Consider the following 26,298-nt stretch of genomic DNA (forward strand, 5'->3'; position numbering starts at 1 on the left):
ATATGCTGAATACATTATTATTTTATACTTGAATGTGTTAATATGATGGCGTTCTCTCTCCGTATAGCTGTATTACCATGGAGAACCCATCAGTGTGAATGTCCATGTGACCAACAATTCAACCAAGACTGTCAAAAGAGTCAAAATATCAGGTAAGATATTCCTCTACAGTACTACGCAAAAGTCAGATCATTTTTCATTTATTAAATTTTCAGGTCAACATTGGCACTAAGTACAAGTTATTTATTTTTAGAATGTATATTAGTTATAGATTAGAAGTAACATAATCGATTTGCATAAGGAAGAGGAAAGTGAAAAGAAAATGAGTGGGGGCGGACGGGCGGACGGGCGGACGGACAAGTGTTTCCAAAACTGGAGTTTAAAAAAATGGTTAAAAGATATAAAGAAAAGGACAACAATGCAAAACCTGGTAGACCATCAAAACCAAAGAAGCTTTCGGTGTTCGTACAACAATGGACTGACCACTCTAGAGTCCAGACCTCGACATCTTTGAATGTGGGATTATTCGAACTGTGAGGAGCAGAAAATGCAACCAACTTCTAAGACTGAACTTTTGGACATGTGGAAATATATTCAGGGATATTTGTTTAAAAAAACTGAAAGCAAGTCTTATGAAAAAATATAAAGTTCAATGAAGGCAAAAAGGGATACATTAAATGCTGAAAAAAATGATTTTATATTTAGTTGTTGACACTTTTGTGTAATTTTCTCTTTTCTCATTTTTTCCTGATACTGAAAAATTAATAACTTGCACCTAATGGCTGCCTTGACTGGAAATCTAATAAATGAAGGGTGGTATCTGGCTTTTGCACAGTCCTGTATCCATATATATGTTTTTTTTTTTTTATTCTTCAATCTATGCCAGCTGCACTCTGACATGCGATAACCTTGTTCTCTCTCCTCAGTGCGGCAGTATGCTGATATCTGTCTGTTCAGCACAGCACAGTACAAATGTCCGGTGGCTCAGCTTGAGGCAGAGTAACTATTAATGTTTATCACTGTATATTTATATTGGAATAATATTTCAGAGTAAATGTTGCTGCATAATAGGGCTGCACAATCAAGGTATTCATGTGATCCAACAAACATAAGTAATTTTGGGTAGAATAATACAGGTCAGTCTTTAACACTGTCACACCACATTATGTCAGGGTTTCTCTTCTAGTTCTTCAGCAGTGGTAACAGGATGTTGCCCACAGGGCTCCTGACCATGGATGAACAGGGTAAAATGGGGCTAATATATTGACTACAACTTGTGATTGTAGAACTATGAAGTGCTTCTATATGGTTAGTGGAACTGATAACATGGGCAGTGAGTGTAGATACAATGTAGATGTACTTGAAGTGGCCGGTTGGTGTATTGTGCAGCCCTACTGAATTTTAAACATTTCTAAAAGTACCCTTTTAAGTCTGTGAAATCATTTCCTGTGCTCTCTCAGTGACCAGGTATCGTCCAGCTCTACGTTCTGTAAGGTGTACACCCTCACGCCCACACTGAACAATAACAGGGAGAAAAGAGGGCTCGCACTGGATGGCAAACTCAAACATGAAGACACCAACCTGGCCTCCAGCACCATGTTAGTACTTCTATTGTTAAAACTCTTTTGTAGGAGTGCATGTACCTATATTGTAGAGATTCATTGCTCCTGAATTTTTGTGGCCCATTCAGATTCCTTTACAGCCAAATTGGCCAATGGCTGAATTTTTTATAGACTTTTTTTAATCTGAATCTCACACTGTGTCAGGTGAATACGCACATGACACACAACAACACATTTACAGTGTTTTTATTAGCCAACTTGCAGTTTTATTTGTTGTTTAGTGGGCCAAACTGCCATTTCAGGTTTTCAATTTTAAAATGTGGCTTTTTAAAGAACATGGTGCAAATAAAGTCCTACATTGAAAGGAAGAGGCAACTAGATGTAAAACACAATGAGTCATGAATAATTATGCTGTGACATTTTGGTGCAGCAGCATTCAGACACAGCATAAGTGCACTTACATGGATCATGTTATTTACATCACAAAATTGCAGCACAGCTGTGGAAAAATATCCCTGCAGATTTCTTTGAAAAACTTAAAGCAAATCTCTTGAAAAGAATGAAAATGTTATAAAGGCAAAAAGTGGGCACACTAAATACTGAAAAGATATTACATTTAGTTGTTGAGGCTTTTATGTTATTTTCTATTCAGTGTAATTTTTTTCTCCTTTTTTTGCAACACAGCTTTGACAAAATAATGATTAAAAAAAACAAAAAAAAACAAAACAATGCAATGCCTGATTCCGATGTGCATCCCTGCTATTTTTCAAAATCAGCAACTGACTAATCTGCTCTGTAAACATATATGCCCATGCCTTCTGCAGTGTTAAGGATGGATGTAACAAGGAGGTTCTCGGAGTTCTGGTGTCGTATCGAGTCAAAGTCAAACTGGTCGTCTCCCGCGGAGGGTGAGTCACCAGCTCCTCTGACACAATCCCATCTTCTGTACGCAGTTATATTGTAGCAGGGTGCATTTGCAGTCTGGCATTTATTCTCTCCACAGGGTCTGGATGACTGTTATTTGAGCTATTACAATTCATGCGTCAAAGGACTTCAGCATGTACACTTTACATAAATCCATTTTTGATTAGTTATATGATTCATAGCTTTGATCTTGTAGCTCGATGCACACCACACACACACACACACACACACACACACACACACACACACACACACACACACACACACACACACACAGGTTTTCTCCATACACTTTAGTCTTTGTTTAAATGACGGATTCGGATTCAGTATGTGTGATGATGTGGGTTGATGATACATTTGTGCCTTGTGCTGAATAGCAGAAAACAAGGAGCAGTAAGAGCTAGAGGGACAAATGTTTCACTGTTGGAACATTTAGCTTGGTCTGGAAGTTTGCCAATATTGCCCACTGGTTGTACAAGGCTACTATTATTACTGCTTCCTGGCCCTGTCTTGCATGATATGAATTTGACCCAAAAGAATGCTCACGGCGTGTTAAGATACACATATTAGTATTGATAGTTTTGCATTGGGTCGTGAGATTATCCGTGCTATCAATCGAACGTATTGATTGATTGATCGGCTGATTGATTGATTGGCTGATTGATTGATTAATTGATTGATTGATTAGACAAAAAATGGAATAGTCCCTGCTGGTCTATTAAAAACACTTCATGATATTCCTATAAGAGAAAACTACAAAAGTCAGAAAAAAGCTTTCCTGTGCTGTTGCACTTTAAATTTATTTGTCTTCTAAGAAAGTTAGTTCTTTATGTTACGCTCCCCGGACAAAAAAGGTCGCATGCATCATTTCTTCTCTCATAATTGAGTATCCAATTGTCTTAAAAGGCCTACAGCTTATATTTTTCTAGTATATTTCCCCGTCAGGTCTACTTATGACACTTGTATGGTTTTATGTATCAGAAACCGTCATCATAAATTTTTTCTTAGACTTATACAGGCTGTTTTTTGTTACTGTGTCTTTAAGACTGATATATGTTAATGACCTCTGTTCTGATTGGCTGCCCTAAGTTATGCTTCATTCAAAAAGAGTCCAGGCTGAAACACTCCTTATAACTTTAGCATGAATGAGCGGGGCCTATATATATATATATATATATATATATATATATATATATATATATATATATATATATATATATATATATATATATACTGGGGAGTGAACAGTACATTTTAAAAAAATTAACAGTATTTACATCCTACATAAAAACATTTTATTTAAAAGCACATAAATGTTGGTTTTCCATGATATGGGCCCTTTAATGACATAAAACTCTTCCGCTAACCTTAGGCATTGTGTCTGAGCAGAACACAACGTTGAAATTCCCATATTCCAGGATGACTGTAGAGTGTCAGTATTGGACTTGTTCAACAGAAATGATGGAACACTGGGAAACTTTGACCTGAAAAATCACCAGACCTCAATCCCAAATCTCAATTTGGAACAGCAGGTGAAATCCTGAAATAGGCTCGCACGAGCTGGCTGAAATATGCATGCAGTTTGTGGACTAGAATGGAAAAAAGACTGGTCTAATCCTTAACTGACAGGATTGGCACTGTTATTAAGACAAAGAGACCAAGTTTTAGAAAAGAAACAATGCATGTTTTTTTTTGCGGTGAGCTATATGTGTTAACCAGGCAATGCTGTTTTGGCAGTTCGTCTGTGACCAAAGTGTAAAAGCAAAATCAATGCTACCTTTCCTTTTTTCTACTTCTGTATCAAAAATGTATTATATCAGGAAAACCACAACATATTTCATATTGTTAAACTCATGTATCGTTACACCCCTGATTCTCAGTTTGAAGAGCTCTGTGTTGCAGTTCTTTATTTTAAGGGGTGCGGTACAACTTAAATGGGAATTCCACAGATTTTTCTAAATTTCTCCAAGTTTCGTTGTTGAGATATAAATAAAGTCATTGAGAGTGGTTTTAATTTGAAATATTTAATTACAGCGAACCTTACGACTCGCATTTACAGCAGTGGTGATAGGAACCAGTTGTCATTATGTCTGCTACACAAATATAGCCATTTTATGTACTGTCCAGAACAAATGATAACCCTGCACTTGTCTTTTAAATAACTAATGCAAAAATATATATTTTCTTTACCATTTTGCCTAATGCCATTTTGAATCTCTCTGGATAAAATAAATGGATCAAAGTGAGTTTTGGGCCAAACCATTATCACAAAACTATTGTAAAAACATTGTGTCAGGCACCGTATTTGTCACAATTTTGTGTAAATACTTTCTGTTAAGGAGCTTTTAGGTGCACTAAACTCTTCAAATGTCTAGTTTCTGTCATCACCACTCTGAGCAGTTCTAACTTGGTAAGTTTCCCTAGAAAGGAGCATGTCACATCGAACCACTGATCGACTTGTATCTTAACCGTTTAATTATGCGGAAAATTTTGAAAAATCTTTGAAATTCCCCTTTAATTTTATCTATGCCTTGTACGTGTGCAAGGTGGATGCCCCATGTATCCTGTGGTTGTTTGAAGTGCACATCCTCCGAAATTAAGATGATGCATCCGCAATATGTAATATCAGCATAAACGTTGGAGACATTATGCCAGACTGTGACCAAGTCAGCCACGGACCAAACAAACCATAACAACCACTTCTATTGTATAGTTTTACTGTTTTGTCATGATAGACAATTGTATAGTCTCCTCAGTGGTTATCATGTTCATTGTTGATCTTCAGAAGAAGTAATCAAGGGAGGCATTCTACTGCTGGCATGGGATTATTCGGATGTCACCTGCCCCCTAGTGGATATAGCTTTTAATCCTCCAGATACACTAAAAATAATTGCAGGTTAGCAATTTGAACAGTGCTGCTTATGTGGCTGCTGTGTGTTCATGAATACACAGTGCTTAAAATCAAGAATCAAGTGGCCCTAATTCATTGTGAACTTTTCTTTACTCCATGGAATTGTATTCAGATATACAACAAATGACCACTTCATCATCCTTATCACCTCCTCATATCTACACCTGTTGTCCATTTTATCAGGTCCACTTGCCACAGTCCACTTTATTAGACACACCTGCTTTATTGGTCCTTATAGATTTAGTCAGAGACAATACCTCATCTGTTGCTGCACAGTTAGTCTTTTACTTTGTTAGTCATCTTCTAGTTCAGGGTTATACAAATGTGGTACTGTAGGGCCGTATCCAGTACAATTGCGTGATTTACCTGCTCTGTAATTGGAGAACTACAAAGTGCTCCTGTATGGTAAGTGGAGCTAATAAAATGGACAGTGAGTGTAGATACAAGGAGGCATACTTAATGAAGTGGCTGGTTGGTGTATACATTTATTACAGACTCTATTTCCACTAGTGATAAAGCGGCTGATGCTCTCCACTAACCTCCATGTCTTTCTGCAGCACCCTGTAGATACATTGTTTCATTTGAGTTTTCACATCATTCTGTTCTCTGCTGGTGTTTCATCTTTTTCTCTGTGTATCTGTTCCCCCACATCTGTCTGTTAACCCCCCTGCGTTGCATCAGGCTTTTAAGCAGCTTGCTGGAGAGGTAAATATACATTATGCATCACACTGGTTTCCTGATTTGCCTGTCCAGGTTTGCAGTGAAGCTTGCCGTTTGTGCTGCTCATTTGTTTTCTCTTGTGAAATTCTAATGGGATAACACCTGCATCTACACACCAGAATATCCGTGCTTAACGGCGCTAAAACAAATCTGAATCTTTCAAATAGAACTATTGTCTTTTTCCTTTTTGCTTCCCACAGAGACGTCTCGGTTGAGCTGCCCTTCGTCTTAATGCATCCCAAACCCGTAGACCTCTCCAGCTCTCGACCAGCCTCAGGTATTCCTACCCATTCATTCCTGCTATACTTCAGCACTGAATACACAGAGTAGCACCACCATAGCATTCATTCAGTCAGACACATCTGAGGCCTGTCTCAAGAAGCACATTCAGCTTAGTCAGGGTTCCACACCAAGTTTCAGCTTCATGAAAACCACAGTTAACTTGCACTGTCAACCTACATGTCGATACTTAGGCTAAGATTTAATCCATGTGTGCACATATTACAATAAACAGCTAACTGAAACATGGAGAAGAGTCAAGCAGCTTACTTTTCAGTGGAGAACCAAGAATCATACTATGTAAATATGAAGAAGGTAAACCTGTTATAACGGCAAAAAAGCAACACTCTCATCAGTGTCACTGTTGTGTTTTTGGCTATTATGATTCCTTTATATTCTTCATATTTGTGTGAAAGAATTTCTTTTTCCTTCTCTGGAAAACAATATTGTTTATATGACTGGCTGTTCTCTGCAAACACCATAGTAGCTGAGTCGTTACTATCCTTCATTTCCTGTCTAGATTTTATGTTGTAATAGCTGAAGACTTCGCAATTTGCAAATAATGTCACCTGAAAAGATTCATGGGAGTCCTCCTCCAGAAGATTGACTTGATTTGTCCAAGAGCTGTTTACTATCCATAACCTCAAATTTCACCCACGCTGGAGCAGGTTAGGTGTGCATCTTAAGTTGCCATTGCAGTGTAGCAGAGCAAAAAGCAATCCACCATCGCAAGACAAAAAATCCAGGATTAGTTCAAACTAAGTTTAAATTTTGCTGGCTAAGCAAGACATCCTGCTTCATGAAACAAGCCCCTGGTTTCCTTGGAACAGATTAAGACCAGAAAGATTAGAGAACCATTATTCAACAAGTAGAAGTTCAGGACTGCACTTACTTTCACTGTGACACTTCTTAAAGGAGTACCGTGTAAGACCTTTTTATTGAAATTGAAAGTTAGGAGGAGAGAACATGCTTAAATATTTTGTTCATGCGCTGCTGCAGTTCACCAAAAGTCGTACATAATTTGAGTGTTTTTTGGACAACGTCATGTGCTTTACATATTAACGTCATAGGCATAGACTCAAAAAGGCAATCTGGGTAAATGTTTAAGTCTCAAATGCAAAATCAACATTATATTGATGAAGATATGATAAATAGATCACTTTATTAATCGCAGAGGGAAATTCTCCATTGCAGCAGTACAAAGCACAGTAAAGAGCAAACAAGAGCAAAATGAACAGGAGCAAAGTATCCCTGTATGATGACAATAATGGATCATTCACGTACATGCACCAAAAACACATCCTTCAAGTTTTGACTCTCTTTGAATAATGTACTCACGATCATCAGATTCATCCGCTTGTGGGATCCGAAGCACAACCAACGATACAAAGTGTTCCTCTGTCTGTTGCATCTAATTAGACGTTTCCTCAAGAGGGGTCTCCAGATTCCCATATCTTACATAGTGCAGCTTTAAGTTTGTTTATAATCCATCATATGATGCCAGTGATTATGAACATTGTTTATTTTCAACAGCTGTACCAGAGGCAGACCCACCTATTGACACCAACCTCATAGAGTTTGACACAAAGTAAGTTTGTGATCATTAACTGGTTTATGAAGAGCAGATTCTTCTAATTAATATTTGTTTACTGAAAAACAAAGATTGTCTTGTGTGAGTGTTCTCTCACTTATTGTGTCTTATCTATCTCTCTCTTTCTGATAGTAGCTTCACCCAGGATGATGACCTGGTGTTCGAAGACTTTGCCCGTTTGAGGTTAAAAGGAAACACTGATGATAAGGATGAGGACTGCTGAGGCTTCCCCTTTCCACTCGACCTAGAAACTCACAGCATCACAAAGACCACCAACTAATCCACTCAAACGAACAGTCTCTCATAATGAAACTTTTTCTTAGGCTTCATGACATCCTTTTGGTGAAGCAGTATTTTGCCAATACTTGACTGAATTGTTCAAAGGAAAAGAGGACTTTTAGAGACCATTTTCTACAGTTTAATGATGGGATGAAAATCTGAGGAAAGGTGCTAAATCAAGGAGTTTTGAACACAGGAGAAAAAAAAAACAACACAGAGAATTCATCCTATCATAAGCAGATTGTGAGCTTACGTGCTGCGTGTGCCAACCTTTAGTGGATAAAAGCAGGAAAGAGATTTGGAAAGATAATCCAAATTGAAAGAACCTATGCTATTTTGTTGTTCTGTGTGATCTTCTAGAGTTGATTTTGAAATGCCTTTTTAAGCTTAATTTTCATGTCTGTTAGTAACATTTAGTGATCACCAATTACAACTGAAATGTGCTGAACAACTGACCATATTGGGCATCCCAGGCAGAATATGGTTTCGCAAACCTCATCGCCCTTCATAACGTTTTACAAAGAAAGCCTTTGTAAGCAATTACGCATGGTTGAATACTAATATGACTTCTGTTTGTGTTATGGCATACTGTATCCAACACTCAGGTATACAGGCTCCTTCATTTTTCATTCGTTCATATCACTGCTGACATGGCGTGTGCTATAGTGGTGCTGTAAAGACCGTTGACGGCTGTGTGTGCGTTTGAAGGGTGTTTTTACATTGCCATTCAGCACCCTCTTGTGTAAATAAAAATGCTGCTTTTGGTGAAAACGAAAACTTCTGCCAGATGACTAGAGATTAATGTCTCGGATTAAAAAAATAAATATAGTCTCCATGTTAATACAAGTTTAATAATTGTGAAAAACATTGTTTTCCATTTACATTTTTTTTTTTTTGAATTTCAGAATTTATTTAATTTTTTAAATAAAATAAAAATGTCCAAGCAACGTCTCTCTCATTTAGTACAATATAATGTTTCAAGAGATGATTTTCATGACCTGAAAAGATTGTACAATCTTTGTACAATATAACTGACTTGGTCAAAGTACAGTGATTCTGGTCAAGGCATTTCTATAAAATCAAGGAGCTTTAGCACAGTGCACTGGATGCTAATTCTTTATAGACTGAATTTAAAAAAAAAAAAAAAACTGCATTCATTCATTCATTCTTCTTTGGCAGTGGCTGTTCAGTTGAATCTCTCTGGATGATTCGTGAGCCGTTGGAAGCTGCAAACATCTGACGATGAGACCCTCCAAAGTGATGCTTGTTCATTTGACCAGCAAAGCGATTCCATCTAGTGAGGAGGAATAACAAAGATCAAATCAACACCTGGGTCAGTGACCAGACGTTTAGTGTAGCGTATGTCTTTTCACTTTACGATGCAGTGACAGTTGTATGTAAAAAGTTTGGCTTCCCTGGTCACATTACATTTGTTAATTTTCTAAGTGAAAAGTTAAACACATCCTCTGCAGGGAACAAACTTCTGACTTTTAATACATAATTACTATTTATTAGCCAATTTTAACATATTTTTTTTTATGTTTTATATGTTTTTATATGTTATGTTAAACTCTGCAAACAAAAAACTGGTACACTGGTAAAATTAGCAGGAAAATGCCATATTTAGGCTTGTTGTCTGTATACTGTTAGTAATAAAGTTATGTGCAGGTACATTTTTCGTTCATCAAGGTACAAACAATGTAAATGTTCCCTCAAAGGTACAACAGTGGCTTTAAGGTCCAACTGTATACCTTAAATAAGCTTTTCACAGGTGAAAAGTGTATATATATATATATATATATATTATATTATATATAACCTAATTTTTTAAAACAGAACAGTAAAAAAGCTGAGACGGGGTGTGTGGAATCAATACTACTTAGAAAATGTAATTTAATGGATTATGGTACAGTTATGTTCCCTGACTAAAGGTACTGAGATGTACCCTTGAGGGCACCACCCCAGTGACTGTTTCATAACTTTATTTCTGAGAGTGTAGAGAGTTTGTTAACTTACATGTAATTTGACTGGGAGTGTTCAGACTTTTGCATGTGATTGTATTAAATTTAAAGCAAATACAACATGCATTTAAATATCCTATTTAAAACCTCAGGAAGCAATACATTTTTAAAGGGCCCATGTCCTAAAGTTTTCTTGTATATTATTTTCTCCTTGAGATACACTTACGATGTTTGTGTGGTTTATATAACAAAAATAGTTTCAGTTCATTTTTACATGGCCATTTTCCAACCTTTCTTTGTCCCTTAGAATTAAACAGACTGTTTTTGCTGCTCTGCCTTTAAGACGGATATGTGTCAAAGATCTTTGTTCTGATTGGCTGCCCTGTATTGTGCCTGATTCAAGCAGCAATCTGGGCTAAAAAATGGGCTGCTTTAGTTTCCAAATGTGGACTGTATGGACTGGGGAGTATATGGAATGCTTCTGCATATATTATAAAAAAAAGATTTTCAGTATAGTCTGCTTTATAAATCAAACACAAAATCAGCAATTTGGTATAATTTTAAAAGAGTTAGCTTTTTCTTCTAAGTCTAAAAAAAAATGGACATCAGTCCATGTAAATGAATCACTATATCACTGTATCAAAACCAATTTAATGACCAAGATGACTCAGTAGGACCAAATAATTAGGTTTAATTTTACAAGAAGTCATTACTCATTACTACTCAGTTCAATTCAACTCCTTGCTACCCAGTATGAAAGTACAATTCGTAATATTGATGCCTGAACAACAACAGACATACAACCTAGAACAGAATCAATTGAATCATAGTCATTTGAGTTGTTGGTGTTACTAGTTGTTACTATGTGTTTATCAATTATAATTATAACAAACTGCAAATAGCATTTCTGGTGGAAATAAGATTTGTCTGTTTTTTTTAATAATGTGTTACTATAAAGATCCATTACAGACACCTTAAACATTATACAAACAACCAAAAGTTGTCTCTGTAATCATTTCTTTTGTCTCCTTGATCAACTTTAGACATCATTGGTCAACCTTTGGTAAAATGAGAGAACTCAGCTCTACTTGTATTAAAGGGGACATAAATTAGGTATATTTGTGTTTATGGGATACTGATTTAAGTGTACATAGTTTATGTTAAATGTTATATTTAGTGGATATAAGATCATTTAAAAATATCTCCACACAGAAAGCAGATATTCACCTCTCTTGAGTGGCATTGTGCTTATTAAGGCGCTCTGCCTCCTCTCTCTTCTCCTCCAACCAGCGCTCAAGCAGCCCCTCTTTTTCTTGACGTGTGACTGCTAGCTCCTCCCTCAGTATCTTCTGCTCCAATCGCAATGCTGCCAACTCCTTTGACTGACACTCCAGTTTATACTGATAGTCTGACAGATCATCCTTTAGTGAGCACGCTTCTTTGGCCAGCAGAACGGCTTCGGTGCGGTAGCGGGCGACTCTGCAGCACCAAGAGAACGCATGGTAAAATAAAGACAGTCTGACTGACTAGAGTGAGAATTATTTCTGATCTGTGACTGGCTGCACTCACTGTGAGTGACAGTACTGCAGCTCCGCCTCCCTGAGGTACAGATCACTGGTCAGATCTGAGACTTTCTGTGCAAGCTGAAAGAAAGAATTAGTTAAATTATTTATCTTTCATCAATAATAATAAAATAACACGCACTACAGGTATTTCCACAAGATTTTTGAAATGAAAAGAAGTAAACACAACTTCTGCAGCAAATAATTAAAAAAATCTGCAGTTCTTAATGCAGTTACTTTTCATTTGATTAACTTAGTAATGAAATTGTATGATGTAATTGTAATTGTAAAATGTAATTGTCTCAAATGCAAAAGTTTGGACACACTACTAAGTCAGTATTTAGTAATGCCCCCTTCCCCCTTTATCCCCTAATATCAAAGCTTGCAAATGCCTTTTGGAGGCAGCTAGGATTCTTTCACAAGCTCTTCTAGTTCTCTGATTTTTTGGGGCTGTCTCATGTGCTCACGATCTACTTACAGATTTTAAATGATGTTTAAGTCAGGAAAAGTGAGGGCCATTCCAAAAATTTCAGCTTATGTTTCTTGAAGTAGTTCATGATGGATTTTGAGGTCCTTCTGGTTAATTTTCTGCTTCAGTTTCTTGACTGACAATCACATTTGCTGATATTTAGTGGAATCTATTCCATGGTTGTCAGTTTATCAAATATAAAAGTGACTGTGTATTAACATTTGTAGAAAAAAATATCTTTTCAATTTTTTGCATAGGTTGTGTTTACATCTTTTTACTTAAAAAATCAACAAAATGTCATTTGGCCAGGAGCTCTTATTATATAAGTATTATACAGCACTATAGAAATCTTATAGTATTATAACAATTCTTTTTGAATGTACAAATCAATAGAAACTACAGATGTCCAATCAATAAGGCTATGTTGAAATGCAGTTAAAATGCACTGCTAGGGTAGACCTAGGGTCTCAAACTCCAGTCCTGGAGGGTCAGTGTCAAGCACAGCTGGGCAATTTCTCCTCTTAAACACACCTTATTCAATTCTTTTGTCAATTACCAGGTTTACTGTTTGTCTATAAGCAGAAAAATCACTAAACTGTGCTGGACATCGGCCCTCCAGGTAGCGGGAGAAAAACCAAGGAAAATGAAGACTTGAAATTGGATTTGTTGTAGATTTTCATTATTTAAAGAAGATATATTAAATCTAATGTCCAACGAAGGAAAAACATACCTCTTGTCTAATATGCTCAGTCTCTTTGAACTGCAGATACAGCTTTGGAGAGTTTTTTCCCTCAACGGGCCTTTTTATTCCATCATCATTTGAACTGTAGCTGTAACATGTACACAAACTGTAACACAATCCAATTCATCTTTCAATTTAGGGAAAAAGATCACACAACAACAAAATGGCTCATAGCCTACCTTTGTCTCTCCAAGTCCTCCCATAAACTCAAATGGAGATTCAGCAGTTCTTCTAATCTGGACACTACAATTAGATTGAAAACATGATTACTGTGCAATTCTCAAATCTTTATCCATGACTTTTTTGTTTTACACATAAAGATAGATAAAACATTGCAAAGATAAACTATCACAGTCTAAATCCCATGTGTCAAACACAAGGCCTGTGAGCCAGATCAGGCCCGCGGCACAATCCTGTCCGGCCCACAAAATTATTTTGATTCTCTATTAATATTAGCTCATTTCACAGTGCGCTGCACTACAATCCCTAGAATGCACATCAGTGTAATTTGTGCCCCCCAAACCATTTTCCCCAACAACAATCTATGCAGTTACACCTCAGTTCAGTGCAATTCTACATAATTCTACACAATTCCACACCAGACATATCACAAAACACTCTAGATGCCTTTCAGCTAAAGGCTGACCACTACAAACACTCAGCTCAGCAGCTCAGAAATTGATCCCAAGAATGAATGAATGAACTTGCAGCAAAGAAAAAAATGCCAAGTGTCTAGATCAAGCACACAGGCAGGTTAAAGAGGTTTAAGAGTTATTTGTAGCTAATGTAGCCCATTGTTTATTATATACATATGGCTAATTCAGGTTATAGCAAAATGTTATTTTAAAATGAAATAAAAATATAGGCAGTCTCTAGCCCACGGCTTTGTTGAGATTTTTAATATGACCCTTTCAGTGGTTTCAAAGAGTTTGAGAGCCCTGGTCTAAATGAGCTAACAGCACAATTAAAAGAGTGTAACAGTGTCAATACTGTATCAAAAAAAGAAAAAAGAACATTCATTTAAGGTTTTATATGAGGTAGTTTAGAGTGCAGATTTTGCACTGTTTTATAAGACCACTATTTTGGACAAGCACTTTATCTTTTGTTTTGAAATAAAATTAATATTTATCTGTGCCGTCCCCATAGCTTATAATCAGAGCTTCGTAGAATCAATACTTTTTACACAATAACATTCAAAAACAAACTAAATATTGACCTTAGAATATAATATCGAATCAGAGCTAAAAATATGTATTGTTACACCCTTGCGTTAAACCCCTAACGTGCAGTTGCACAAAAAATATTTGCTACAAAAGTTGCGTTTTCTTGCAATATTTTTGCACTCGCAAACTTTTTGGGTTTCTTTGCAAAATTAATTGTATTTGCGAGGGACTGCAATTCCATTACCTTTTTTTTTTTTTACCACTGCCCCTTAGAGTTTCCGTGCTACGCAATTAAAAACAACAGGAGGGGGAAAAAAGCATAAATTAGCCCAAACAAAGGTATGTAATCTGGATTTAAAGACACCTGTCGAGCTTACATTCCGAACACTACTTCAGAATTCATGAGCTAATCATTAAAAGGATCATCATTTAGTGCCAACTGACCCCGTTTACTCAAACCTAGGCGTGGACAGCAGAAGAGCAGCTGACCTTTAGTGAAGAGTCCAGAGAAAGGGTCCTTCTGTAAGCAGTCCCTCTGAAACAGCTCGGCGCGCACGTGACTCTTCCACAGCTCCATAACTTCACCCAGTTCACGGGTCAGCGACTTTTCCTCAAACCCTCACTTCTCTACTCGTTTCCCTCAAAGGGAAATCCAACCGGGAGCGACCAAACTGACCTTATTATCCGAGTAAAAGCCCGAAAACCGAACAGGTTTGGCTGACAGAGCACACCGGACACATCACCTCTCCATCCTCTCTCCCTCCAGCAGCCGCTGAGAGATCAGCTCTCGCGTTTTCTTTAAGCGCAGATTGTCCCACTGGGCTTGCCGTCTGCGGGTTGATTTGAGAGTGCGTGTTGTTTTGTTTTGAGGTTTGTTTAGTAATAGCGATTAAAAAAACCTAAATAACCCGATTTTATTCCGTCCTTAAGTAGATGTAAGATGTAAGGTGACTTTCATTGGGTTGTTGCTATCTGTGGTCCGCTAATACTGTCTGTAAATGATTCAGCAGTTACATTCTGACGCCTCATGCAGGGGTTTGCTAATCGTGTTGGTTGGTTCGCCTACAGATGCAGTAAAAGTCTGAAAAATGGCAAACGACAGGCTGCGAGCTCTTGAGGACGTGGAGAAGGAGATCGCCGTCGTTCTTCAGTGTGCAGGTCTGTGTCTCCACACTCAGCTCCTTGTCTGAGTTAGCTGGCTGCCTACTGACTAACAGTGCAGCGGATTTTAGCTAATGTTAGCTGTTAATGGGCCCGTATCCGTCATTTTTCTTCTATTTTACCCCCCATGTACGTCCTCGTATCAATTTAGTGATCATAATTGTTTACATAACCACTTTCCAACCTGTCTGTGTCCCATAGAGTTAGACAGTCCGTCTCTGTTGCTGTGCCTTTAAACTATATTTGTATATGATATATCATATACATACATATATGTAAATTAGTTCAGTTCTGATTGGTTGCCCTGTATTGTGCCTCCTTAAAAAAGCAGTCCGGGCTGAAACACTCCTTATAACTTCAACATGTATAGGTGGACATGCTTTCATGACGTCACAAAAACAATACATTTTTTCGGGATGATTTAGAGCTTAGTTTCCACATATAAACTGACGAATGAAGTGATATGTTTTGAAGCTTTTTAAGAATGTTTGTACACTTCATTAAGCTATTGTATTTAAAAGAAAAGTGAGGACAGGGTGGCAGGCTTTGAACTACTTAACTTGTGCCTTGAGAAAAGAAGATCTTTGGGCTGTGGATGAGCACGAGTTTGAAATAATATATTTTGAATAAATAGTTTATTTTGATGAACTCAAGCTTGAAATAATTTGGTTTCTTTAACCCAGTGGCCCCTTATAAAACATCAACCCAAACGTTTTGTGTTTTACACTGTTAAATGTAAGCACTTTGCCATTATTTTCAGGCAGTAGTATTTTACATTGATGTTTATTTTTTGCTGCATGGCTGATTTATGATTTCTCCCTCTTTCAGGAACCATCATCCTGGAGCTGTCAAAAGAGAAGCACAACGCAAGCTTGTTAGACCGGCAGCTCAACCAGTTCCAGACCTCTATAAACAGAGTGGAGAGTGAGCTCAGCTCCCAGATCCGCTATCTTACACAGGTCGGCATTCTGACTGATTCACATGGATTCTTAAAAGTATTTGAGAGTAGTACTAGGTAGTAGATGGTATTAATTAAATTCAAAATCACAAAATTTTGCAAATATCATGATGTTAGATTGTGATCTTTAAAACCATGCTTCCTGACTGCTGCTGCTTTAAACTAAAAGGATGTCTCAAAGTGGATAAACCTGTTTAGATTTGGCTGTTTTAATTATATTTTCTTCTTATAAAATAACATCAAAATCAACATCAGCTGGACAGAAAACACATTTCTTGAAAGAAAACATTCTATTCCTATAGATTTTAATACCCCACTCTGTGCAAAATGTCCATAAGAACAGAATTTAATGATGTTCAAATCATTTAAACCTTATATTTAAATATTATATATTATTATTATTTATAATATATTTGAAATAGTACAAAGACAACATATCAAGTTGAAACTGTGAAGTTTTATTTTTTTTTTTTGAAAAATATGTTTTGAATTTGATGCCAGAAACACATTTCAAAAAGGTTTGGGACAGAGGTATGTTTACCACTGTGTTGCATCACCTATTAACATCACTCTGTAAGTGTTTGGGAACTGAGGAGACCAGTTGATGTAGTTTTGAAAGTGAAATGTCTTGTGTGATGTAGGATTTCAGCTGCGGAATTGTTCATGGGTGAATATTGTCCTGCTCTGAATTAATTCTCCATACCAGCTACATGTGTACTTGTTGACCCCCCTGCCTTCGTGGTCAAAGGAAATGATGCATTTAAAAAAACTTGCATGTCATAAAGGAATTTAACACCTCTGTGTGATATTAGCGGTGATTTCGGGTTGTGTGACAAGAGGCAGCAATCCTCCACGGCTGCAGTGTGTTGACTTTCCATTCTCTTTTCCATTCGAGAAAAGGTGGCAACAGGACAACCTCACGAAGGCTCAACGTACTCGGCGAGGAAGGACTGCCAGATGGCCCTGAACCGTGCAGAATATGCCCGCGTCAAACTGGGAGAACTGGGACGCACCTGCGAGTTAATGCTTGATCCACAGACATGATGTACTGCTACTGTTTAACATAAAACTTTGATAGTATTTCATGAACCACATTTCATCAGGGTACAAAACAGTCCCTTGAGAAACAAGACCTCATCAAAAGACATTCTCATGTAACTGAAGTCCAAAGAAATTCCAGTAGGAATATCTCTGACCTCTTAAAGGTTGGCTACAAGAGAAATAGACTGTTAGATAAGAAACAAACTACTACTGTTGTACAAAACCCAACTGAGGTTTAGCTCTTTCTGGTTGAAGGTTTTTTTTTTTGCTACATTGTACAAAATTGACATGAGTTTAATTACTGCTTTTTTTTTTTAACAAATAATAAAAAGTGAGAAGTAGTGAAACAATGAGCCTTTTATTTCCACTTGACATGTTATTTAAAAGGACATTTCACATTTCCATCACATACCCTTCACACATAGCACTTTCATAGTGCAACAGCAACCACATCAAGTAAATGAACGAATGAGGAATTCAAGGTAAATAAGTTAACAATAAAATAGAAATAACTCAACATAAAAAGAACAGTGTATTGAGTAGCATATTAAATACATTAAAATAAATGACTATTAAATAAGCATGATGCCAGATTGTTCCGTTTTTCTTTTTTTATGATGCCACAGGATACGTTAAATGTCAGCTGCTTTTATTTTGGTCCACTCAGTTTGACTTTCATTCTATACTTTCCGCTTTTACTGGGTGTTTTGTTAAAACATATCCTCTCAGACTAGTGGTTTTTCAGTTTAAAAGGATCTTCACATACATGTGTATAAACAATCATTAATACTTGATAAACAGTTCATTGATTTGCAAGATTAATTAGTCTCTATTTATCTATATATGTCCCAAATAAAGTTTCTTAAAAGGGGAAGCTTGAACTGCTACAGGAGTCACTCCAATATAATGAATAATGCTAATCCACAGGTTGTCACACAAGCCACCTACAAATAAATAATGCTTGGAAGATTTTGGGAACTGCTTTTAATCTGTTCAACTTATGTCACCAAATACTCTTGACGTTTGTTCAGGCGAACCTGGCATAGAGACACAGCACCAACTCCAACATAGATGGCCGCAGCAATGAAACAGTTGATGCCCACTTGATTGTACAGTGAATAGATGTTCTGGGGTGGGCTTTTGCTGTGGAAATGAAGAAAACACAAACAAAAATCTTAGAATTGTGGTACAGCACCGGCACTGTGGTGACATTAAAGGTACTTCAACCATCATTAAGATGTAAATGAAGTTACTTGGATTCTAGACACTTTCTATGTTAGAATTGTTGACTATAGGAAGTCAACAAGAAATCAAAATTGAACATTATTCCTTATTATGTCCTGATTATATTAACCCTCTATTGCAGGAATTATTACTTAAACATGTTAATGTTTTAATGTGTTGTTACTAAGAATTGCTTAAATAATGGAAATATTTGAGAAAAGAAAAATAAGTGGGGTATTTGGTAAAATGTGCAATTGTACCATAGCACCATAAAATCTAGCACCAAAAAATCTAAATTTTCTCTACAAAAATTATTTTATTGAGAACAAGCCCAAACAAATCCAGTACTTAGTGAAATGTACAACTCAATATTTACACATATTCAAAATGAATATAATTTCAATTGGTATTTGGAATATAGGGTAATAACAACACATGATAAGAATTCCTGGTCATGTGATGTCATTAAGTATTTATCCTTTTAAAGTAAAAGACCCATTTTCCACAATTAAATATGGAAACAGATTTTATATTATTAATTTTTGGTAAATTTTTAGATAAAGTCATTGCTGCCATATGGCAACACCATGTAATGATGCAAATCTGGAAAATCGGTGGAATTTTCCTTTAAAAGACCCGTGTTTCTTTGCAGTCACGTTAGAAATCTTATGTTGATTCAGCATCTTAATGGTGTGCTAAAACGTACACTGGATTTAGAGTGAAGGAGACCCATAAGGGTTTGCATCATGGAGAAAACAAACTCACTCATTACGGATGTCTTCCTCGGTGAAGGGAACATCCTCGATCAGCACAGCTGATTTTGAACAGAAGAAGATCCCCAACATCGCCTACGCAAATAACAAAGAGGAAAAACATGCAGAACCTGTTACAAACGAGCCCATTACATCTTTTCCTCATTGCATTATTTATGCAATTATAATACAATAAAGCTACAATAAAGACGAGTATCAAATATCAGCGTTCACCAGGGCGCAGCGGTTGGCTGGGTAGCTGGCTTGACAATTAGCTACAGTGCTGCAGTCAACCTAACATTGTGCACATATTAAACACGATATTAATGTGCTAGAATTACATGACCTAGATGGCTAGGTAGCTTTGAGCGCCAAAATTTGCAAGGCATGCCGATGGCGAATGACAATTCATTCTGTCAGGTAATAAACTAACATTAGTGTTAGCCACTATTTCTGTTAGCATTAGCTTACTATCTAGATAGCTAGCAATGTCACGAAGAACACAGAGGCTTACCAGCATTATAACTCCCCATATGCTCAGCACAATGCCACAGGCGGCCAGTTTGGGGCCACAAAATAACAGAGACGGCATTGTCTTGAAATTGCTGAACCCAGAAAAACGACACTACTTCAGAAATGTCTATCAGTCACCATCCGCGTCCAACAAATTCACGAAAATGGTCGCAAGCTGCTTCGGCTATCGTCGGCTTGGTTCGTCTGCTTTCGTCTGATGCTCCTCAGGACAGGAGCCAATCACAAGCGCCGAATCTTCCCTCGCGGTGCATTCCGGGGTTTCAGTTCTTAGCATAGTTAGCAGCTTCGCTAACTGTTTATGAAAAATAAATTCATTTTGCAAGAGAAAAAGTATCATACTTGCAGGATTAACCTAGTTTGACTTAGTGTAATAAGTCGGTGCGCTGTCTGCAATAATACCAGAGTTCACGCAGTGGTTATTTGGCAACTGGGGTTACGTTAGGGAGACATAAGCTAAGCTAACTCAGTAGGGCATTTTTGTTTTGGTGCGATCTCAGTTATCTTAGCGCTCGGTAGAACTGCAGAATGACTTCGGCTTCCACTAAGGTAAGAAGACATGATGCTGTTTCTGACAAATGGCTTATGATTGCTTTACGCTTGGTAAATAACTTCAAATGCATGTGTTCAATAGGTGGGCGAAATCTTCTCGGCGGCAGGCGCTGCTTTCAGTAAACTGGGTGAGCTTACCATGCAGCTGCATCCTGTAGCCGATTCGTCTCCTGCAGGGTAAGAGGAGATTTATCACCTTTAAAATAAGGGTGGAACAATTACAATACAGAATCAAAGAATCGGAAAAATCACGTATGAAAAAAGTATATCGAAATTTATACCTGTATTGCCGAAATTCCCCTCAGTCTCTTCCAAGGGTCTCTTGGAGGAAACCACAAAACGTGAAACATTGCAAAACAAATTGTAACTTGTAGTTAATGTTTAGCCTATGTTTTGCACACATTTTAATTGTGCTTTTGTGACATTTAGGTTATATATTTCGGTGTAGAGTTGGGCAATTCGGCAAAAAATGTAATATCACAATACTTAAATAAGTTTTTCACGACAGACAGTATGTCACAATATATATTTTTTCTGACATAAGCTGGAGCACACAAAGTAGTACAACATCTAAAAAATACTGGTGATAACCATGAGTCAATTTAATTGTATTTAGTTTTTACATGTTATGCTACATTACATCCGATTAAACACGACTACGCTCTTTTTTGATCAAATAAGCAGTTGGAAAGTGTTTTTAAATACTGAATGTACAGTATACTTGGCAAAGCGTACTGTCACATGCTGTGATGTCATTCATCATGATAATGATAAAAGTCATATTGCTCAGCTCTATTTAAGAGTTGAGAGGTGGAAAATGGAGACGTTCTGTTTAAGTTTTTATTTGAGGCAGGCCAGAATGTGTGCTGTTTATAACACGGTCGCACAGTTTTGTAAAATGATTATTTTGCACAATGACATGTTACTGAAATAAAATGGGTGTGTTTCTCAGGCAAATTAATTTGTATAGTATGTAGAGACTCTTTTAACACAAAATATGGAAAATTGTTTAGAACATAAACAATATATGTATCATTATAACCGTATTTGTAAACCATTGTAAATCTTCATAAATACAATATAAGTATAGTTATATTAATAGCCTTACTAGGAACCCTAGTGGTATTCACAGGTTTTCATGATCATTTTTTCACATATGATTTCTTGTTTTAACTGTAAGCGTGAATCATCATGAATCATGAATCATACAGATGTACTGGTGATTTGTACATTATATCTTTGGGGTGGGGTTGAGGGATAATTATTTGTTTAAAGTATTGGATTTATGAGTGAAACATTTACTTGATCATCCTCCTGCAAATATATACTGCACTGTGTTTTGGTGGGTAAGACTTGGACTGCTGGTCAGTGTAGTTTGATTGATGGTTCCCTCCCTTCTCCTCCACTTTCCTCTCTAGGGCCAAATGGACAGAGACTGAAATTGAGATGCTGCGGTCTGCTGTGAGGCGCTTTGGGGACGATTTAAACAACATCAGTTCAGTCATTAAGGAACGCACAGTGTAAGTTTTTATGTTATGTTTTGCTGTTGTCAACTGCATTTGTCTGTAAATGGTTTAAAAAAACAATCGTACCCACTTTACATGCTCTATATGTCTACAAATATCATGCACCCATTGCTGACAGCGTTCAGTTGTGTACACAGGTTGTATAGTCTCTATAGAAAGCATTTACCAATAGAATAGAACACTCTAGAGCGTCCTTGCATGAGCCAAAGGTCACTATGCCCAATGCATAGTGGAACTGCATTCTCTAAGGTGATGGAGCTCCATGCGTACCTTTGGGATGAGTTGGAGTGGCATTTGTGATCCAGACCTAATCATCCTCACTGACCTCACTGATGCTCTTGTTGCTAAATGCTATCAAATCCTCACAGCAGTATTCCACCATCTAGTGTAAAGCTTTCCCAGAGGAGTAGAGGCTGTTACGGCAGCAAAGGGGGGCAGCCTCCTTATTATTACCCTTAATATTGGAATAAATGCTGGATTAACAGGTGTTTACAAACTGTTGGACATAAAGTGTATCTGGATAAATAGTATAATTCATCATACAGTATTGTCTCTGTTGAAAGTATCATTTGTCAAACAGAACAGAAACCACATTCACCCATTTAATCATTTAAAAAAATCTCTTGCTAAACTAACAATGCTTTGTAAATAATTCTCCATCTTGTCTCTTTCTCTTGCTTCTCTTGTCTGTCCACAGTGCTCAGATTAAGAGCACAGTGAAGAGGAAGCTGTATGAGGACAACCGGGTCCCCCTCTCACTAGAGCCTCCCAAAAAAACTATGAAGAAAACAACTGTGGTGGCAACTCCAGCACCGATGGCACCAACCATCATTTCAGTTCCAACCTCACAAGTTGTTGTACAACAAGGATTGCAAAGTGCTTCTGCGTTGCCACCCACGATTAAAAAAGCAAAAACTGCTGGTAACTACTGTGTGAAATAACTCAATAACATTATTTGAATTAAAGCGTGTTCATTACATGCTAATTAATCAGTTATTGTGGTGTTCCTCTGCTCCAGATGTTACCCTCAGCGCGCTCAATGACTCGGATGTCAACAGTGACTTGGTGGCTATTGAAGGACTTGGAGAGGGTTCTACCAAGAAGCCCAACTTTGATCAGGGTAAGAGTAGGTCCACTGCCCACTACTAGGCCATGGAATTTTCCAATGATTGAATGTTACTGAATAGTGTTGGATGGTATTGTTACAGTTCAGTATCACAATATTTTCCAACACATAATGGTATCAGACATCATTTGAGTTACTATTAAGAGAGTTAATAAATTCATGCTTCCTAAGTAGTACTACTCTGTACTTAACGAATGCCTTACAAACCTGACATAGCTTGTTTTGATTTAACTAATTTGTTCACTGAAGGGAACCTTATTATAAATGGTCTCAGTGAAGAGCACAGTATTACAGTTGTTATTTAGACTCAAGCCATATTTACGGAAAAGAAACTTTATTCTATTTTTTCTGCTTTGATGTATTATGAACTGGTATTTCAAAACATTTTAAAGTGTAGGATATAGAAATTAAAAAACTCTTGGCCACAGAAACGCTTGCATTTTGTGGGCATTAGAATGGGTGTGATGCTCATTATAGATCAAATATATCACTAAAATGTTGTTGCAAATAAAAAGCAATATCACAGTCTGTCAGTGTCATGGCACAGCAGAACAGACAACCTTGGTAGATAGATGGAACCTCTTGCTTCCATTCACTTCTGGTGTTTGGACTGAATGCATTAAATATGAAGTTTTAGCTAGCGTTTAGCAAGAACAAGTGGATGTGGTACAGTCTATGTGATTGGTGGTGTTAATCATTTAAAGAAAGTTTCTTTGACAGCAGTAAATCATGCTTTGTGTGGTGTTGCTTGAGAGTTATGAATAGGGTTGTTATTGTTATGGGTTAAGTTTCTTTAACTTAAGCATATCCATACAAATAGTATGTGCAAGCATTTATTTTCAATTTTAAACATTGTTTCTTGGAAATATTTGACACTTTTTATGTTTTTCTTTCAGAGAGTCTCAGCTTGGATTCCAGTCTTATAATGAACTCTGGTGATCTGCCTCTACTTTCAAGATGAGTGCCATTTATGAGTGATTGACAGTTCATACTATGTAAGATCAGCAGTGCATGTGGATGTACAGACATATATTTGCTGTGCTATTAGTGAGACTCTGGCCAGTTCATGTCTACCGAAAGTTGATGCAAATACGTTACCTGGAATTCAGTGCAGTGACAGCACAGCTAGTCTCACATGCCTAGTTTTACATTTTTGTCAGTTATTCTTTGAGGTAGTTCACTCAGCTAGATCAATGAAGTTCATTCAGAAGGCAGGTTACATTCCTGCTGGGCAACTTAATGAGAAATCTAGCTCTCTTGCTTTGTGAAACGTCCCCAGACGCTCTAGTGTAAGATACTGCAGTTTTGCTTTTGTATTATATTTTTTAATAATCTTTATTTTTTGCAGAAAATTGTGACTGTGTATATATAGTGTTCACATACAGGTTTTACCTTGCTATAATTTGCTGTCAGATGTACATAGTAATGTGGTGACTTTATCTTTTTCCGTGATGCACACAGGTGAAACGACCTGTTGCATCTTGCTTCTGTGTAATGATAACCTTTATGATAAGGAGCTTTTGGAGAAAGTGGACACTGACCTGTAGCCTGTCATCAAATAAAAACCCATTTGTTAAATACAGTATTATTTTATTGTCATGATCATCTTTATATACATTGTAATATACATATTCAAATGTGAACAGCACTTCTTAATCTACTAGAAATGAGCCTTTACCTGGTACAGTATGTGATATTCAGAGGGAATGAATATACCTTTATCTTTTTGCTTTATATTACAGTTCCATAAAAAATACATTATCTTCCTCTTTTCTTTGTGGCAACTGAAACATATTTACATCTCGAACACGAGAGGCAAGAGCCACGGTCTGTCATTTTGTAGAATGCTCCATGCTCAAGGCTTCCCAACTGATATCGCAGACGACTTTATAACAATCAAAGATCATTTTAAAACTCTTCCCTTCTTCCTTTTTACAGAATACTTGTGGCTCTTGGGAACATTCTCTCATTTAAGTGAGAGCAAAAAAAGACAAAAATGTACAAGCCTAAAACAAACCAAACAAACAATATTTTGACTTTTTCCAGATTATGCCTGAACTTGAACCCAAAAATTACTAGAGGACACTTTCACAGAACAAAATTGTGACCGTGGGTTTCTTTGGGAAATGACCTTAAACGTAAATCTGTCTTATTCTGTGGTGTATTTAAATCTATATTGCACATTCCTTTCGAAGACCCAACATAGATAACCATTGGCATTAATCTTGGATAAATCAAACAAAACATACAACTGGAGACTGCAAGTGATAATGTGCAAGTATCTTTGGAATTACTTAACAAGGCATTTCATTGTACCAGCAATAAAGCTCAAAAAAATGAAAGTAAAAATAAAGGCAATTACATTTTAAAATATAATTGAAAAAAAAAAAAAATCCTTCGTTTCTTTTGCAAACTGAAATAGAAGATGATGGACTCTGCACACATATCTTAACATCATAATTAAGCCTGTCAAGCTTGTCTGAATCACAAGACCAAAATTTTTGACTCACGTTCCGATACGAATGAAGAGCACTGTATGCGGTGCGTGACCAGAGCCACAATAGTCTTATTCCTACTGGAAGATTGCTCTGTAAGTATTAAAGCGCATGTCCATAATGTCTGCGTTCAACAATACTGTACATCACACTCTCAAAGAAACCAACTAGACAACAAAACATGTAAATATGATCCCACTCATGTAACAGCAATAGTGATTAACTGATAATGTCTACCACTGTGCAAACAAAATAAACAATGATATTCAACAAATTCAACCATGACATTTTATGCATGAAGGAGAGTTTTATCATACATTCTTTACACAGACAGCCTCCTGCATACAGCTTTTCATTGTTTTTACACAGTTTACAAGCTAAGGGTCACAAGGGCGTCGCTACATAAACGCGGCATTCAAATACATATGGCAAATGCTGGTAAATGCTTTTGGCTTTCATTTGGTGCAAAATTCTCTGGTCACATGTTTATTCTTAAAGTGGAATATTTGAGCAAAGTGCTATATTCATCCTCCATAATGGTGCCCATATAAAATCAGCTGAACAACGAGCTGACCCAGGCTATAGAACAGGCTAATGTTCTGGTGTTCCATACAGTGCCAGTCCACTAAAGGGTCCTTTTCATGTTGTTTTTTTTTAATGAAAACTTACTTATCATAAAACATAAAAAGGACATTTCAGAACATAAAAAAATAAAAAAAACATTTACCTATATATATATATATATATATATATATATATATATATATAT

The 26,298-nt window shown here is 36.8% G+C and overlaps 5 protein-coding genes across 12 annotated transcripts in view; 3 read left to right on the top strand and 2 right to left on the bottom strand.

Annotated features, from left to right (window-relative positions):
- arrb2a (arrestin, beta 2a) overlaps positions 1–9,122 on the top strand; it is a 15,405-nt gene extending 6,283 nt beyond the window's left edge. The window contains exons 9-16 of one of the 4 annotated variants that reach the window (XM_036595856.1): positions 68–152; positions 927–999; positions 1,461–1,598; positions 2,387–2,470; positions 6,079–6,102; positions 6,318–6,394; positions 7,930–7,984; positions 8,123–9,122. In XM_036595856.1, coding sequence (XP_036451749.1) covers positions 68–152; positions 927–999; positions 1,461–1,598; positions 2,387–2,470; positions 6,079–6,102; positions 6,318–6,394; positions 7,930–7,984; positions 8,123–8,210 — 624 coding nt within the window. In that variant the 3' untranslated portion in view covers positions 8,211–9,122. Of the gene's footprint in view, positions 1–67; positions 153–926; positions 1,000–1,460; positions 1,599–2,386; positions 2,471–6,078; positions 6,103–6,317; positions 6,395–7,929; positions 7,985–8,119 lie in introns of all 4 variants that reach the window. The other 3 variants (XM_036595854.1, XM_036595858.1, XM_036595857.1) reach the window with 3 other exon arrangements.
- Positions 9,123–9,202: 80 nt separating this feature from the next.
- si:ch1073-143l10.2 (uncharacterized protein LOC565165 homolog) lies at positions 9,203–14,859 on the bottom strand. The gene is made up of 6 exons (XM_036595859.1): positions 14,653–14,859; positions 13,180–13,243; positions 12,989–13,088; positions 11,797–11,870; positions 11,455–11,706; positions 9,203–9,560 (listed from the first exon to the last, which is right to left on the bottom strand). Exons 1-6 carry the CDS (start codon positions 14,738–14,740, stop codon positions 9,425–9,427), a joined length of 714 nt encoding a protein of 237 aa, XP_036451752.1. The 5' UTR covers positions 14,741–14,859; the 3' UTR covers positions 9,203–9,424.
- Positions 14,860–14,960: 101 nt separating this feature from the next.
- On the top strand, positions 14,961–17,587 carry med11 (mediator complex subunit 11). Of its 5 annotated transcripts, none has more exons than XM_036595862.1 (4): positions 14,961–15,011; positions 15,232–15,321; positions 16,153–16,283; positions 17,183–17,587. In XM_036595862.1, exons 2-4 carry the CDS (start codon positions 15,252–15,254, stop codon positions 17,324–17,326), a joined length of 345 nt encoding a protein of 114 aa, XP_036451755.1. In that variant the 5' UTR covers positions 14,961–15,011; positions 15,232–15,251; the 3' UTR covers positions 17,327–17,587. The 5 variants fall into 5 exon arrangements, with proteins under 5 accessions (XP_036451755.1, XP_036451754.1, XP_036451756.1 ...); XM_036595861.1 differs by having other exon boundaries at positions 14,966–15,098; XM_036595863.1 differs by having other exon boundaries at positions 14,981–15,033.
- A 75-nt stretch (positions 17,588–17,662) lies between these two features.
- Positions 17,663–20,012, bottom strand: rnasekb (ribonuclease, RNase K b). The gene is made up of 3 exons (XM_036595866.1): positions 19,814–20,012; positions 19,313–19,395; positions 17,663–18,466 (listed from the first exon to the last, which is right to left on the bottom strand). Exons 1-3 carry the CDS (start codon positions 19,889–19,891, stop codon positions 18,322–18,324), a joined length of 306 nt encoding a protein of 101 aa, XP_036451759.1. The 5' UTR covers positions 19,892–20,012; the 3' UTR covers positions 17,663–18,321.
- Positions 20,013–20,014: 2 nt separating this feature from the next.
- On the top strand, positions 20,015–24,619 carry cunh17orf49 (chromosome unknown C17orf49 homolog). Its single transcript, XM_036595860.1, has 6 exons — positions 20,015–20,379; positions 20,465–20,559; positions 21,801–21,902; positions 22,606–22,829; positions 22,927–23,028; positions 23,931–24,619. The coding sequence occupies exons 1-6, from the start codon at positions 20,359–20,361 to the stop codon at positions 23,993–23,995; spliced, it is 609 nt and encodes a 202-aa protein (XP_036451753.1). The 5' UTR covers positions 20,015–20,358; the 3' UTR covers positions 23,996–24,619.
- Positions 24,620–26,298: the final 1,679 nt, after the last annotated feature.

This window comes from Colossoma macropomum, unplaced genomic scaffold (assembly GCF_904425465.1).
Source record: "Colossoma macropomum unplaced genomic scaffold, Colossoma_macropomum, whole genome shotgun sequence".
Lineage (NCBI taxonomy): Eukaryota > Metazoa > Chordata > Actinopteri > Characiformes > Serrasalmidae > Colossoma > Colossoma macropomum.